General features: G+C 36.2%; 1 protein-coding gene across 4 annotated transcripts in view; it reads right to left on the bottom strand.

Moving 5' to 3' along the window:
* The window catches only part of PDS5B (PDS5 cohesin associated factor B), a 105,510-nt gene that overhangs the window by 63,658 nt on the left and 26,387 nt on the right, over positions 1-15,465 (bottom strand). For all 4 annotated transcript variants that reach the window (XM_021378147.1, XM_021378157.1, XM_021378166.1 and 1 more), the window contains exons 3-8: positions 15,026-15,229; positions 10,456-10,542; positions 10,269-10,366; positions 9,080-9,206; positions 2,330-2,410; positions 444-584 (exon numbers count right to left, since the gene is read on the bottom strand). In XM_021378147.1, coding sequence (XP_021233822.1) covers positions 444-584; positions 2,330-2,410; positions 9,080-9,206; positions 10,269-10,366; positions 10,456-10,542; positions 15,026-15,229 — 738 coding nt within the window. The remainder of the gene's footprint in view (positions 1-443; positions 585-2,329; positions 2,411-9,079; positions 9,207-10,268; positions 10,367-10,455; positions 10,543-15,025; positions 15,230-15,465) is intronic.

The raw sequence follows: 15,465 nt of genomic DNA on the forward strand, positions 1-15,465 counted from the left end.
AAATAGTCACTGCATCAGTTTCCATTAGCATGGGGTTCAACTTAGCCCTGACAGACTTGGCTATTCCAAACAGACGTAGTTTCCCTGCACAGCCAGCAGCACAAGATACATTCAACACATTGAAGCCCTTCACAATAAACGTTACAGTAAACCAAGGAACAAAACCAATCGGATTCTCAAGTAATTCACAAACAATTATTTTAAAATGAAGTTGTTGCTTGAATGATACAAGCCTGAAAAACATGCACACCTGTGTTTTAGCTTGAAACACTGAAGTTAAACTGCACTCAAGTGCTTTTACGAGTTTTTAAGCAATGCAGAGAAGATGTGTTTTACATAAAGAAATAGGCAAAATAAATGTGATGACCATGTCAGTACAAAAGTCATAATAACAGTGAAAAGCACATACATGTTTCAAGATAGAAAGTATGAGAAATGCTTACCTTAAGTTTGAATTCAAGCTGGGGTAGCACAGAAAGCAAGAGGTGACTGTCAATATTGTATAACTCCAGAATCAAGTCAAACACGTGCTCTGACAGGTCACTAATGGATGTTTTTCCAAGCATCAGAACCTGATTGAAGAACTAGGAAGTAAAACAGAGTATGCATCACTAAAAGTGTACATATATGTAATATACATATACACACTTATGTATATATGTACTTATATATGTATATGCACACATACACATAAATACACATATATATACACACACCCATACCTACACACACGCACACGTAAATGATTTTCTAAATCCCAAGCCTGTCCACTGCTAAATCTATGCTGTAGTTTTACAGTTAAAAAAAGGGGGGGAGGAGCATGTTGGATAGGAGGGTGCAGCAGAGAACAGATCAGGACTTTATAGTAGAACTTTATAGAAGACCTCTTAAAATTCAAAATTACACTTAAAGGAAAAACACAAGAAGTAATGTTTCGTTTACTACAGTAAGGCTACAAATAATTTAAGAAACCTTGCAGCTGAACATGAGAAAAACATTCCTATGCAATCTCCTCTGAAACTGGAGGTTTGACTAATGGGGTTGGAGCAAGAGTTTTCACTGAAGATAAGATTTTTAAATCTTAGAACATACTCAATCCCCAAGTACCACAGGTGATAAAAGAAAGTAACAAAAAGCATTCAAGATTTTCCACCATTTTCAAGCTCTTGAGGTTTTGGATAGCTGCCATGAAACTTGCTAAATCCTTAACTACTTAAAAAAAAAAAAGCATTATTTCTTCTCCTATTGTGTAACTTAATTCAGAGAAGACTTACATATGACCTTTTCTTCCTGTCTTTACTCTTCATGTGCAATGTCTATTGATGTTCTTTGTTGCTGTTTTTCTTTGTTGTTTTGTTTTTACTACATTCAACTTTACTATACTCCAACCCACTAATCAGTTTTCCTCTTTACTACCTATTCTTAGATTCTGTTTCCTCCTCTTTCCCTAAGGAGACACTGAAGTTCTACAGTCTTCACTTCTGATAGCTTCTAAATAGTCTTATCTCCTCTCCAAAAAAAACCACCAAAAAACAAAATTACAAAAAAAAACAGAACAGCCACCAAAAACAAACAAGCAAAAAAAAAAAAAAAAATCCATGCTTTGCTGCAAGAACAATAAGAACATATAAGTACATTAGCTGGCAAAGAGTCCGGCACACAAGTTCCAGGGAACCTGAGGGAACTGGAATTGTTTAGTCTGGAGAAGAAGAGGCCCAAGGGATACTCAATCACTCTACAACTCCCTAAAAGGAGGTTGTAGCAAGGTGGGGATCGGCCTCTTCTCCCAGGTAACAGCAATAGAACAAGAGCCTTTAGTTAGGCTCAGGTTGGATATTAGGAAAAACTTCTCAGAAAGAACGGCAATGCATTGTAACAGGCTGCCCAAGGAGGTGATTGCTCCTGGAGGTATTCAATAAATGTGGAGATGTGGCACTGAGAGACATGGTTCAGTGGGCACGTTGGAGATGGGCTGACAGTTGGACTAGATGATCTTAGAGGTTTTTTCCAACCTTAATGATTCTCTGATTCTATTGCACCTTCTGGTCAGGTTAAGGATTAAAAGCAAGGACCCCCAAGACAGCAGAATGTAAACTATTAGCTCAATTTTAGAAAACAAAATTGTTAAAGACTTAAGGAGTTTCTATATGGTAAAGAAATAAACTCCACGGGAGAGTGTTTCAAAAACATAACAATTATCTCGAAGAGCAATTACGAGCTTCTGAAGTTACCCAGTCCTATTTGACTATAGGCAATCCATTCTTTTCATAACACAGCTTACTGTTTGAAAATTTATTTATTTCCATACTTGTTTGCAGTCTTCACTTACATTAGTAATGTACGGTTCAATTGCTTGTGCTGTCCTCTTAAGCAAAGCCTTTGCCAAATCATAGGCTTGTTTGTTTAAATTCTGCAAAATTAAACAAAAATTTTTAAGTACGTGAGTTAGTCTTAAAAAACAAACAGAAGAGTTTTGATTTACCACGCATCAATGAATGTATTAAATAGCATCTTTTTATATTTTCAGTTACAAAGATAATACAGTCAAACCAAAACACGCCCAAACAAAGCTTAGAAAACCCTTTCTTGTAAATCAGAGCTTACTTTTCAGTTGCCCCTTGTAAGCCCGAATGCTCAACAATGTCAGTTCTTGCATTTTACTGTTGCTATCAGCTTTGCCAAAAATTAGAAAAGCAATATGAAGCAACTTCAAAGCATTTAGAGGCAATACTGATGCAAGACTCTTAACAAGAATGTAATATAAAGCAGAATTTTGCGCTCGAATCAAGTAGCCACCTATCAGCTATTATCATAGTCTCTCTAAAGTACCTCCCAGAGAGGCTTGGTATTTTGGCCTGAGACAAGAAAAAAATATACAACTTTAACTTATGGGTGTAAAGATGACAAGCTAACAAAAAATTAACAAATTAAAAACCAGAAACAAAAGCCCACGCATTCCTCCTCCTCCATTTCTTTAGTCAGGCTATTGCTCTGCCATCATTTCCTTCCTGCCCCACCACACACTATGCACACTTGCTGTGTCCTTTCTCCAATTTTTATATCACAATTATTTTCAAAAAATTTTCAGAACAAAACGCAACCCGGCTCTTGTGACACCCACCGCAAACTTCACTGACACACTAAAGTACTCAATACCAAAAAGTATAGAGACTTTTAACTATTAAAAGTTTATATAAAAATACAGTCAATTTTGATGTTTTTGCTATTTAAAATTAAAAAAAACAGAATAGTCTATTCAGTAGAAAACAGTTTAAAGGGTAATTTTGTTATGTACCTCATCTATACAGAAGTAAACGTTATTTTAGCGTAATGAATAGCAAACAAGGTGCACTGCCACACCCAGACATATACAGGTAATGTATATGTGCAGTAATGTGTAGCTATGAATGAAAAAGATTTTACAAAGAGATTGAGAGTATTAGGACTGTAATTCAAAAAGCTGTACAGAAATGCAGGTTTCTAGACAGCAGTGGGAAGAGATTAACATTTCCTGTGAAAATAAAACAGAGGCCTTGATTCGCCTACTGACAATTAAATGGAGTGACTGAAGTCAGAAGACTAGGAAGATCACACCTGAAGCATTTACTTTACTCAGATCCAGTAGAAAAAGGTGAACAAAAATGCCAGTACTGGAAAGGTACTAGAATTCTTACAGAAAACGCTAACAAAAAGAAATCACCAAAACCCAGCCTGCAGTGCACCCTACCTTCTTGTGAATATCAATGAGAAATAAAACCCACACTACTTCCTCACTTTTCCAGAAACAAATCAACTACAGGAAGACTGCAACATTGCTATCACATCACACTAGGAACAGAAGAGATATGAAATTAAAGCCATGCTGTAACAGAAGCAGTTCAGCAATCAAGTACTCCTTGCTATTAAGCATCCTGCTTGTTTAATATTCTTATGATTCTCTAAAGTAGTGGTGGTATCTTCAGGTATATCAGTGAAAAGGTAACCAAAGAAAAGCCAAAGCTTATTGTCACAGTTACTGCAGATTAAGTCTCTTCTTTGAGACATGTTAGAAATACCCCAAAATGATCAGGATTCTCAGAACAATTTGCTTCATATTCCTAACACTGGCCTCAAAACGAGACAACTCAGAGGTTTCCAAACACTGAAAAATGAAAAGCTTCATCACAATCTTTTTTCCTTTCAATTTAAAATTATTTTGAGTACTTCTTTCCCTGAAGAAAAATAATCACCGTGTCTTAATTATCATCCTTGCAATTCTTCCCCAGCCCTTATATGAAAAGGGGACATAAGGCTCAACACTGGCAGTCTTTTTACAAAACTGTGTGACTATTCCAAGTGTCAGAAAAAGAGAAGGTTCTTATATGAAAAAAAAAAAAAAGTATTGCAACCTGTAGTACCTGCTTTCTATTATTTTATCAGAATTGTGACTCTTAAGGAAATAAAATGCATAAATAGTCACAGTAAGAACTGTATGCCACTGGCAGTTACTGTTCCAATCCTTCTTGATTTCCACAGCTCACCAGCACCAAAGCCAAGACAGCAGCTTTCACCTGGACAAAAGTGAACACTATATCCTGAGCAGGATTTCATCTACATGCAAAACAGATCTGAACAGCAAAGTTCCAACAGGCAGATCTGTTTTGATTTATACTAATTACATTTTCAGCTTGTATCTTTCACGCAGCAGCTGATATTAAGAAAGCTGCCATAACTCATTTGCACAACTGCTAATAACTAAAATTTTTTAAAAATTAACAGAAATTCTTGCAAGCAGCCTTAGGAAAGAAAGTCTAAAAGAAGAGAGATCTTTCATAATTAAGCCATTAAATATCAGACAAAAGATCTCCCAACAGCATAACGTTTGCTGAGATAAGTGCCTGAAGTAGCAGTTTCCAACCCTGAGTAAGTTACTCACATTACACTCCATTGTATCTAAAAAAAATAAAGCTGCAAACAGGCTAAGGAAAGTTTTTTGTTAAGGAAGTAATTTTTTCCCCCATGCCTCATGAACTTAACTCTGCTGATAGTCACAGTCCTCAAATGTCTAGAAGCTGTCTTTTTTGAAAATAAATGTCAAAATTGTCTTAAAAGCACAGGAAGAAGTTTTCTCCTCCCTCTTCCAGCTTCAGGATATAAGCAAAACCAGGAAAAAGCAGCATTACCTTAGCTGAAATTAAAACATGAGCAATCCAGGCCAAAACAAAATTGGTTGAAAGATCTCTTCCAAAAGAAGCCTCTCTTCTTAACTAATTTAATAACCATAAAGGTACTTCAACATTCTCATGAAGGTTTAACCTTCTCACAAAGGAGAGACGCTATAAGGTAAGATCTAACTTAAACTCCTTCTTTCCCTTACCTAAACTCTTATATGCCATCACCATCTTCCCTAAGCATAAAAACTTTTGTCACTCCATTTTTCATATCTGTTCCTCTCCAGAACATCTAACTTCTACCACAGACGGAAGAAGGCAGTAGCCTCTCACACAGCACTGTGTGAGAAAGGCAGGGACCTTTTTGTGGTTATATAGGCAAGACTCTCCAGGAAAGTCTGGCAAAAACCAGTTGTGTAGGTACAATGGGGTCAGCAGTGGTAGAAATACATACCCACTGATTTTTTTTTTTTCCTCAGTCACTTCTTCCAGTTGCCTCATCGTATCCAATTTAACACAGCTCAAAGCAATTTATAATGAAACAATTTGTACTCATACTTTAAAAGGAGAAAACTAATGCAGGCCCCTTATCTTTCTCCTCAAGAAGGAAGTGCAGTTAGCATCATTCCAGTCCTTACATTCATAACATCTTAATTTTACTCCTATAGTTAATACTGTATATCTAGAGCAAATATTCCTAAAGAAATACATTATAAAAAAATACTTGTTCTTATAATTTGAAAAGGGTGTTTGATTTTATTCCCATTATCAAGGGTACAACAGTAGAAGCTGTATCGAAGAGTACTTCACAAAGCAGATTTAAACGGACCCTCTAGTCCTTCTGAGGGAGGAGGAGGAGACAGGTTTTTAAGGGCAGCTGACAATACAGAAAAAGCTCAGCTGAGGTGTTGCCAAGATAGATCGTACTAATTATTAAGCAAGTTTCTAATAGAGACAGTTAGGAATTTAATTGTCAATATCACTTTTCTGAGAAGATAACCACGTTAATCATGTCATACGTGCAGTGTGGGACTCCCTGTAGCACTCCTGAGGCTGAGAATGTGACACTGTTAAACACTCAAGAAAATGAAGTACAATTTGCCTGCTAACACTGCACAAACCCAGAACTGCTTACAGGCGCTAATATAAATGCTTTAGAAACTGAAAATGGCACTGAAAAGAGAAAACTGTTAATTTGTCCTGCGTTTTTATATTGACTACTTCTCCCTTGGTTCCAATATTTTCTGGTTTATTTCACTATTTACTTCATTCCCTCTTAATGCGATCCTGCCAAAAGAATTTCAATGGCGTTTGTAGAAAGAAGAGCCAAAGAAGAGTTGGGCAATGGTTCAACAAATTGTGTTATTTTCTGATATTTGCTCAAGTGAGATAGAACACCTTAGACTACTTCAGTGATTACTAATATGGCAGACAGACATTTGATAGTATGTCACATTCTCCATGTGCTCCTTTGCCTGAATTTTTGCAGTTATCCTGCTAGCACCACCGTTTACCAGACTTGCTACACAGAACTATGGCCCATATTCAGCACTTCTCTTAGGAAAAACACTGGCCTTGATTTTAAGAAGTACCAGTAAATGAAGCAACCTTTAGTAAATTAGTAATTTAATTACTGTAACTCATAAAAACACTCGGGTACTTTTAGTATCAAAACCCAGCCACTGGACCTTAGCATCCAGGGTTGATAACTACAGGAGCTGTGCGAACTTTCTCTTCCCAAAACACACAGAAGGCCCCTTCGATAAAATACACAGATTAAGCTCAAGTCTTCAACCTAGTGCTACCCAACGGAACTGTCTATACACCAGAAGTCATACTACCAGTATCATTTCCCACAGTACAATCGTTCAATTCACTCCCCAGCCCCTCATGTGCACAACCACCCTCCCAACTGTATCAAAAATACAGAGTTTGCCCGTGTCATTTGCCATCAGCATAGCTGTCTTATACACAACAATCCCTTATCTAATCATTTTCGAATCTGGGTTAGTAACAAATCTATTCTTCATTCACTCCATCAAAAATATTCTTTCGGTTCCCAGGGAATCCAACTAGATAAGGATTTACTACTTACCATTATACAAACACTTGCCATTGTGTCATTTTTGGTGGTCAATCTGGTTTTGAATCTCCCTCTCCTATAACCCATACAGCCCAAAAGACAGATCAGTCAAAGCTCTTACCTATGGTGGGCCTGAAACCTAATCCCTTTGAGATTTCTTTAATGGAAACAAGTGGAAAGATTCTCGCTTGAATTTCTTACACACTTCCAGCTAACCATTTTCTGTAGCTACTACATAAACTCCAAAATTTTACGTTAACATTATATACAGATACAGAGATGAAACAAATACAAGAAACTTCTTTCCATTAACATGAAAAAAAGGTTAAAGAATTAAAGCAAAGTTTAAAGCATTCAGAACATGGACTATAGTTACAAAACTGCTTCAGTTAAAAAGCAACCTATGAACTAGTATCCCATCCAAACAGCCAAAGTTTTAATCAGAGGCTAAAGAAAATACAGAATCCCAAATGCCTTATCCTATTAAAACATTCCCAGGCAATAACTTTAAATCCGCTATGAAACAAAACTGTTTCAATGCTAAAGCCAAACTAACAGCATACAAATTATCCTGTTTAAAAATCAGTTTAATAAAAACAGTGCAGTCAAATAAGTTCAACACACGTCACACCATGAAACACATCACAAAGGTATAACAACTGAAAAAATGCAAATTGAAATAATTTGCATACTCCTGCTTCTGTTTCTTGTATTCCAAGATTTTATTTTGTGAATCTGAGTTTTAGGCACACCACTTTCTTTCAGGTTCTGGCACAAATGTACTCCCTGAAAGACACAGCTAGAAAACTTCTCCAGTTGAAACAAACAAAACAAAACAAAAAAAAAACACCAAGACTGGCCTATGCTAAATATTTAGTCTTTCATTGTCAACAGAAAAATAATGTGCTGCTTATTTACTGAAATTGATTTCAAGGCACAGAACATTGAGCATCTTACGAAAGTCTATTCAGATTCTTCAGATATATCACCATTTCTCATTTCACATCCACTCAACTCACTCAACTTTAATGCTTTTTAGAAGCGACAATTAAAAAAAATTCGTCTTTTTATTGAACTTACTTTGCAGGAAAAAAAAAAAGTTGTCAGGTGACACTCAAAACTATCCCAAATCCAGCTAAGTACATATTTACTACATAATTTACCAGAAGTTTTCAGAATCTTTCAAGTCTTCTTGACTGTAACCCAACAGATTTCAGTACGACCTGGCTAGTTTTCGGAATAGAAGGACAGCATTCCTTGCTTTTTAGTGTTATGACGCATGCTAACAAAGTTGAAGCTTTTCACAGTTAACTGTACAATTCATTTTCAATTATTTTTATTTAAAAACAACTACCACTACTCATTAAGTTTATACAGCCACTGTTTCTGAACATGGTTATTTCTATGACTACATCAAAAATATGCCAATGTGCTTCCAACAACACCAAGTCAACATTAACTTCTCTTCCCCTGCTTAGGGCAGCAGAATGTTTTGAACCGTTGATACAGCATTACACGAATTAAAAGCTTTCCAAAGGACATATGCACCTTCCATATAAACGTCTGGCAGCACTGGCCATGTATCATAAACTACACATAAATTCATATGACATTAACGCTTTAAAATGACTTTGACTGCTATTACTTTGCTTTATACCACATGAATCAAAGCAATAAAAATGACACTAAATTTTATAGTTATTAAAATTGGTTTACCAAAAGAAATAAAGTAAATGATAGGAACATATTTGTTTCAGCTATTCCCTCAACAAAAATCTAAATGTGCGGATACAGGACAAATCTTAAGAATGATTACAAAACAAGTTTGACCACTAGTAACTCTTACCTTATGCGCTGGCACTAGATTAACTAACACTGTATCCAAAAGTTCCTGTGACACAGTATCCCCCTCACAAATGATAGAGCTCATTAGATCAACCATGTGCATGTGTACTTTTTGGTTATGTCCATTGCTGAAATTAAAAACAAGAACTCTTAGTGTACTATTCACATACAGCACAAAGTTTCAATCAGAATATTCTCCAAAATAATGCCAAAAAGAAAACAACCCATGGAATAATAATAATAATCAAATCACAAGATTTCTGAGAAGCCAATCTACTGAAGTTTTTGGGCTGCTTATAGCTGTTTTCATAGTGTTCTCAAATCTCATGCCCTCTTTGTTTACAACTATACTAAGAAGGACTGTATCGGTCCCCACCACAAGAATAAGACAGAAGTTTTTCCCCTCAGCACTGTTGAGTCCACATCTGGAGCACTATGTCCAGCGCTGAGGCATAGATACACTGGAGTCAGTCCAACAAAGGGCCAGAAACATGATTACAGACTGGAACAGCTCTCATAAAAGGAGAGGCCAATTCTTTTTTTTCAGCCTCAAGAAGAAAGGGCTCAGGGAGAACCTGTTGTATTTAAATACCTGATTTGGGAAGTCAAGATGACAAAACCAGACTCATCTTAGTGGTGTCCAGTGACAGGACAAGAAGCAATGGGAACAAGTTGAATACTATTTAAACAGTAAGACCATTTCAACATATGATATTTGATTTATTGCCTGATAGTGTGAATGAACACTATTAGCAGATTGCACCAAGAAGCCACAGACCCTCCATCCTTGAAGACAGCCTGGGCTGGGTGACCCTGCTGAGCAGGGAGGGCTGGACTAGATGATCTCCAATTGTTCCTTCCAGTGTTCACTATCCCCTGTATCACATTTTTATAGCAAGAATCCTCCAGTTCTCCTAGAACTGCATATTGTACCATTTACCTTCAGTTTCAAGAAAAGGGTAAAATAAATGCAATAACAGACAATGTATACAAATTTCTTGGAAAAAAAAAAAGACAATTTGCCGTGTATCTTGTTTAATTAAAGCATGTGGAACTAACTTCTAGTTTGACTGAATTGGAGGGGATTATAAAAAATTAAGCTTGTGAATGCTGAAAGCCTAACAACAGATTGAACATCCAAGTTAGAAACAACTTATCTCAACCATGCAACAATTTGTGACGTTACTTACTTTATTACTGAAAACAGCGTCCTGTACAGTTGTGTAAAAATCTCATTGCTGTCTTCTAACTCAAAGCATATGTTATAAGACTTCACCCAAGCAATGTTCTACGTTAAAAAGGGAAAAAATAAAGCAGTTAATAAGAGATTAAGTTTAAAAATCACACTTAAACTTAATATAAAGTTACCAAGCTTACCTCAAGTAAATAAAAATATCGATTGAACTGGGGGCTTTTTGTATCTTCTAAACCCTTAAGTTGCCTTGTTATGAACATAAATATATCCTGAAAAGAAAAGAAGTGACATTTAATCAACTGAAATGAAACTTTTAAAACTGTAATAACTACCTTTTGAAATTACTAATGCTATTCTTCACTACAAAATATGTAGTAACGACAGAGACACTATTTTACTATCCAAAAAGAACAAGATCTCCACAACATCTCAAGGAGTAATCTTAAAATGCCTCAAACTCTTTAGAAGAAGAACTGAGGAAGTTTTATTTTTTGGAGGAAGCAAAAGGTTTTTCTTTTCCAAACAAAAACAGTCAATTTGATAAGTAAAGCTGCAATTGGCTGACATGCCACAGAAGTCAATGTTATTCACAAGGCCAATGAATTTTACGTTTTCACTTTATGCTGCAATGGGTTTGAACAGGAGAAAAGAGGAAATGAAGTAGTAGCCAACTGGAGCTTTCCTAAGAGTACTATAATACATTTACACTCCAGAATTCATGCATTTTTCCAGACTTGACAGGCCACATCTCTTGAAAAGATGCACAAAAACAATAAACTAAGTTTCTCCTGCTGCTATCTATTTTCAGCACCAGAAAATTTCTTTCAAAATAAATTCAAGCAGGTTGTAAGGAACAAGCAATCAATTAGGAACAGAATGGAAACAGAGAAAGGTGTCCTTTTAAACTATTTTCTATATTTGAATAATGAATAGCTAGAAATTTCTAGCTACTGTTTTAAATCAAAAGACTGAGAAGTACATATCGTCATCATCATCCAGAGACAGTGTTCACAGCCTCAAGTGTATTCATAATAATTTGGGTACAAATTAATTATGAAGTATATGCAGTTGCCATAATAAATACATGAAAGCCTTAGAGTTAACCACAAAAAGTTTTCTTAGAAGAAAGGAATTGTGATCTACAAGCTAATTATAATATAATTTCCACACTAGGATACCTATATACATAAGGAAAGCTCACGAGCCTCTTCCACACACTGTCCACTTAAATCTAGAAAGCTCTTCTGTCAGGTTTTTGAATGACCATTCCACCTTGCCCCCCAACCAAGAATGATGAGATGGAGAAAAGATGAGAAAAAGATGAGAAGAAGATGAGAATATAGTTCCAACTTTTTAAGGCTACAAGCACAAAATCCAGCCTTAATAGATAAGCCAAGCATTTAGTGCTCTAGGTAAAAAACAGGAATTAGAATATAGAACATCATCAACTCTAAAAAAAAAAAAAGTAAATAAAATAATAATTTAAAAAGTACAGCAGGCACATGGCTCAAAGATGCAGCTTCATGGAATTTAAGAAGACTGTAGCTTTGATGCACTAACTAGGGATGATCAGAAGACGTGCCATTTGGTTTACGCTTCAGATCAGTCACAGAGCACTGTGTGGTTGAAATTAAACCAGAATATGCAGTTCAAGAGGTACACCTAATGGACTACAGCCACTAAAAACCATTCAGTCCATAGACAAAGACCAGTCTGAGGAAGTCCTCCCTTAAAGGCAGTGCCTGAAGCATTATACTAGACCAGCAGCCCATGGGCAGTGAGCTCTATTATTTGAAGAACTGACAGGCCCAAAGGCACTGAGAATTCTGGCAGTGACATAAACTGAGTCTCAGGGAAGGCTAGGATTCAAACAAGAAAAGGAGAAGCTAAGAGAATGCCAAATATAAGAACAACTTCATTTTAGAGATCATGCTTTACGTATAATTATTCTTTTTTTTTTAATCATTTTTTAATGATTTTTTTTTGAAGCATTACTTCTAAAAGTTGCATTAATTTAACAAAGTATTTTTTATCCTGCAGCTCAGTATGCAGCATTCAGTAAATGTAACTCAGACTGTAATGAGATCAAAACAGGTTTTCCTGATTTTTGATTGCATTGTATATGAATACATATACTAACGAATGCTGTGCAATTAGTCTAATCTATCTGAATGCTTCACAAAAAATGAAGGTGTAGTCTGAAAAACTAATAAATTTATTCCTTTCTTTCCCCACCATTTCCTGTTTTAAAAGGTAGGCTAAATTGAAATGTATCTGTTAATTTTAAGTACCCAGTTATATGACCCAAAGCTTTTCCTTCTTCTGAGCATACAGAGTATACTATTTGAACACGCATTTGTATACGTAAAACACAGGATAAATTCACTTTGGCTGCAGCTAAGAAATCACAACACTTCTACAAATTTGTCACTACTACTTCACATCAGGTTTCATAAAGCAAGCACACCTTAAAACCCAAACTCCAAAACCACAAGTGCGTATGCTTCAACTTTAGGAAGAATATCAGATGTTTTCTGTGGATTGTTGTCTTGACACAAATTAACCACACAATGGCTTCAGTGCGCATCAGAGTCACAGCTTTCTCCACACAACACATTCAGATGCTTGACACTCTGCTGCTATATACACCCTTAACTACTTCCATTTCAGCTATGTCAAGCATACCATCCATAAGCCTAAGCAGTTTTCTTTGACACAAACCAGTGATTAGAATACCTGCACCCCAGAAAGTGGGAACTGGGCTCTAGGCTTTCCCCAGCTTTAAATTAAAAGTTTTCACATCCCAGAGGAGCAGTCCTATTCCAGTTCTGCTTTTACCCAGTTCATGGCATTTTCCATCTCTATTGTTAGAGATCTTTCATCACTCATTGAGGTATTACAGATTTATGCTGAGGATGCAGAGAGGGGAACCACAAATTCTGATTCCTTTTCTGTGTAGCTTACACATTGGGCAAGTGAGATAAAGAGATATATGAAGTAAGAGTAAGAACTTCAAACTGATGTTTTCCCCTTCCAAAAATTAACCATTTCAGCACTTTTTCCATCTTCAACTTGGATGCTATACTTCTAGAAGAAGATTCTAGAAACTGCCCTATAGGCATGATGTTAAATACTAGATAAAAATAGTGCCAAGATACAACCCAAGAGGAAGCGTTCTTCCTCTTACCTCTTTGTCTTAAGGTGGAGGGAACTCTTCAACATATGTATCAGAGCTTGTCCTGCAACCACAAAAGCTGTGTTCAGCGGAAACCGGTTTGCAATAATCTACCTCAGCAGTCCCAGGCAAAGGTCCACCATTTGTCCTGTCTCTATTTCTCAAAATGCATTTAGAAACCTGCATCAGGAGACTGAATTCTAAAATCTGCACAGATTACAGAACTGGAGGCTGACAGAGGAATTTCGTAGTCTATTCAGAGATCTAAGTACTAGCAGCATGATCACACTGTAAATAAAAGATCAGTAATGTAATCTTTCCAATAATAAGATGTAAAACTTCGTAGTATTTGACAGATGAAAGTCCATATGGAGGGTTAGTATCATTTGTTAGCCAAACTCTGAAGAAAAAAAAGTGACCCTAACAAGCAAGCAAAGGAAAACACACTCAAAACTGAACTGAAAGTCTGGGAGCCTTAACATCAGACAAACATAGTCCAGTAGAGAAAACTCATGTTTGTCTGAAGCTGGAGATGATGTAATCAATAAAAAAAGGTAACTAAATTAAGTATGATCAGAGGTGCAACAATTCAAAATTAGGAAAAATACAACTTATAGAAATCCCCAGGTCTCCCTCCAGCATGTCAGGTAAGAAAGCAACAACTTCAATTGCAACGGCAGCGTTTACCTGGCTTAAGCACTTTCAACATAACCACTAGATCAGAAACAGTGATTTCTCCCACTGTAATAGACACACCTTCCTCCACAACAGCTCTTTTATCCTACCACAGAGGGAGAGTGTGTCTGTACTATACTCATAAGTCAGGGAGATAAAATGATGGTTTTCAGCATTATTTTCCCCTGCAATATTTTCTGTATAAGTCATTTCATCAGTCTAGATTCAGATTGCGTAAGGAAATTGATTCTCTAAGCTGGAAAGAAAGTTAGACATCTATTAAAATAAGAGTTTAAAAACAAACAAGAAAAGCAACCTAAACAGAAATGTCCTGAAACCAACAGGGCAGATCAGTATTGCCTTTTCAAAGCTGGCATTTCTCAATCAACCATCTCCATCTAGTGGGATCAGCAATGTTTGTAATTCCTGCATTTTCCAATTCACAACAGAAATAGTTATTCTCTAGATAGAAGTACTTATGTTTCAGTAGAGCTTTGATGGATAGAAATCCAGTAACCATCTCTCCGTAGTTTAACTGGAAACAGCAGACATGTTTTTCAGAGTGAAAGCATTAGCTATCTTGAAGGATATCACAATAAAAGCTATAGACAGAAGACTAATCCTGAAGTAACAGTCCAGTGCCCATGAGTCCTTTAGATAGTATAACAGAACATCTATTTCCAATATAAATCCAAAACCCTCTGAGTTATTGAAAGATGTACAAGATGTACTATATATCACTTTATCCAATGAGCTTTTGATCTCACAGAACATCCTTATTCAAGAATCATGTGAAAGCCTCAGATAGCTCAGGCTGAACCAGAAATAAACAGAGAAAAAGAATTTATAACCAATTCAATTTAAAAATTAAGCATGAAAAAAAACAGATTAATTCCATTTACCTTTAGTTTATCTGGTGAAGTGTATGGAGCTTCAGGGGCATAAATTCTGAAAATATCAGCAAGACAACAAGCTACCAGCAAACGTACATCTTTATCAGGATGCTTGAGGAAAAAATCTGAAGCGAGATGTAAAGCAAGATTTAGGTACAGCTCCTTTTCTTCTTCAGAGTCCTGGTCCATATCCATGAAAGTTTTCACAACCATCTATAAAGAAAGGAAAATAAGACTTCAATACGCACGATGACAAAACGCGCAACATCTACCAGAAGCAAAGCAGAAATAATTGTTTGAATAACAGCAGTAAACCCAGTGCCTTATTTTTCAGGGTATGAGAAGTACTAGTCAAGTTCTCTGCCAGTTGTCCCAACAGACAGTCTCAGAGTTGTCAGAAGACCAGGAGTATGCTTTCATAAATATTTTTAGAGCAAATACGTCATCAA

The sequence above is a fragment of the Numida meleagris genome, chromosome 1, assembly GCF_002078875.1.
Source record: "Numida meleagris isolate 19003 breed g44 Domestic line chromosome 1, NumMel1.0, whole genome shotgun sequence".
In the NCBI taxonomy this organism is placed as follows: domain Eukaryota; kingdom Metazoa; phylum Chordata; class Aves; order Galliformes; family Numididae; genus Numida; species Numida meleagris.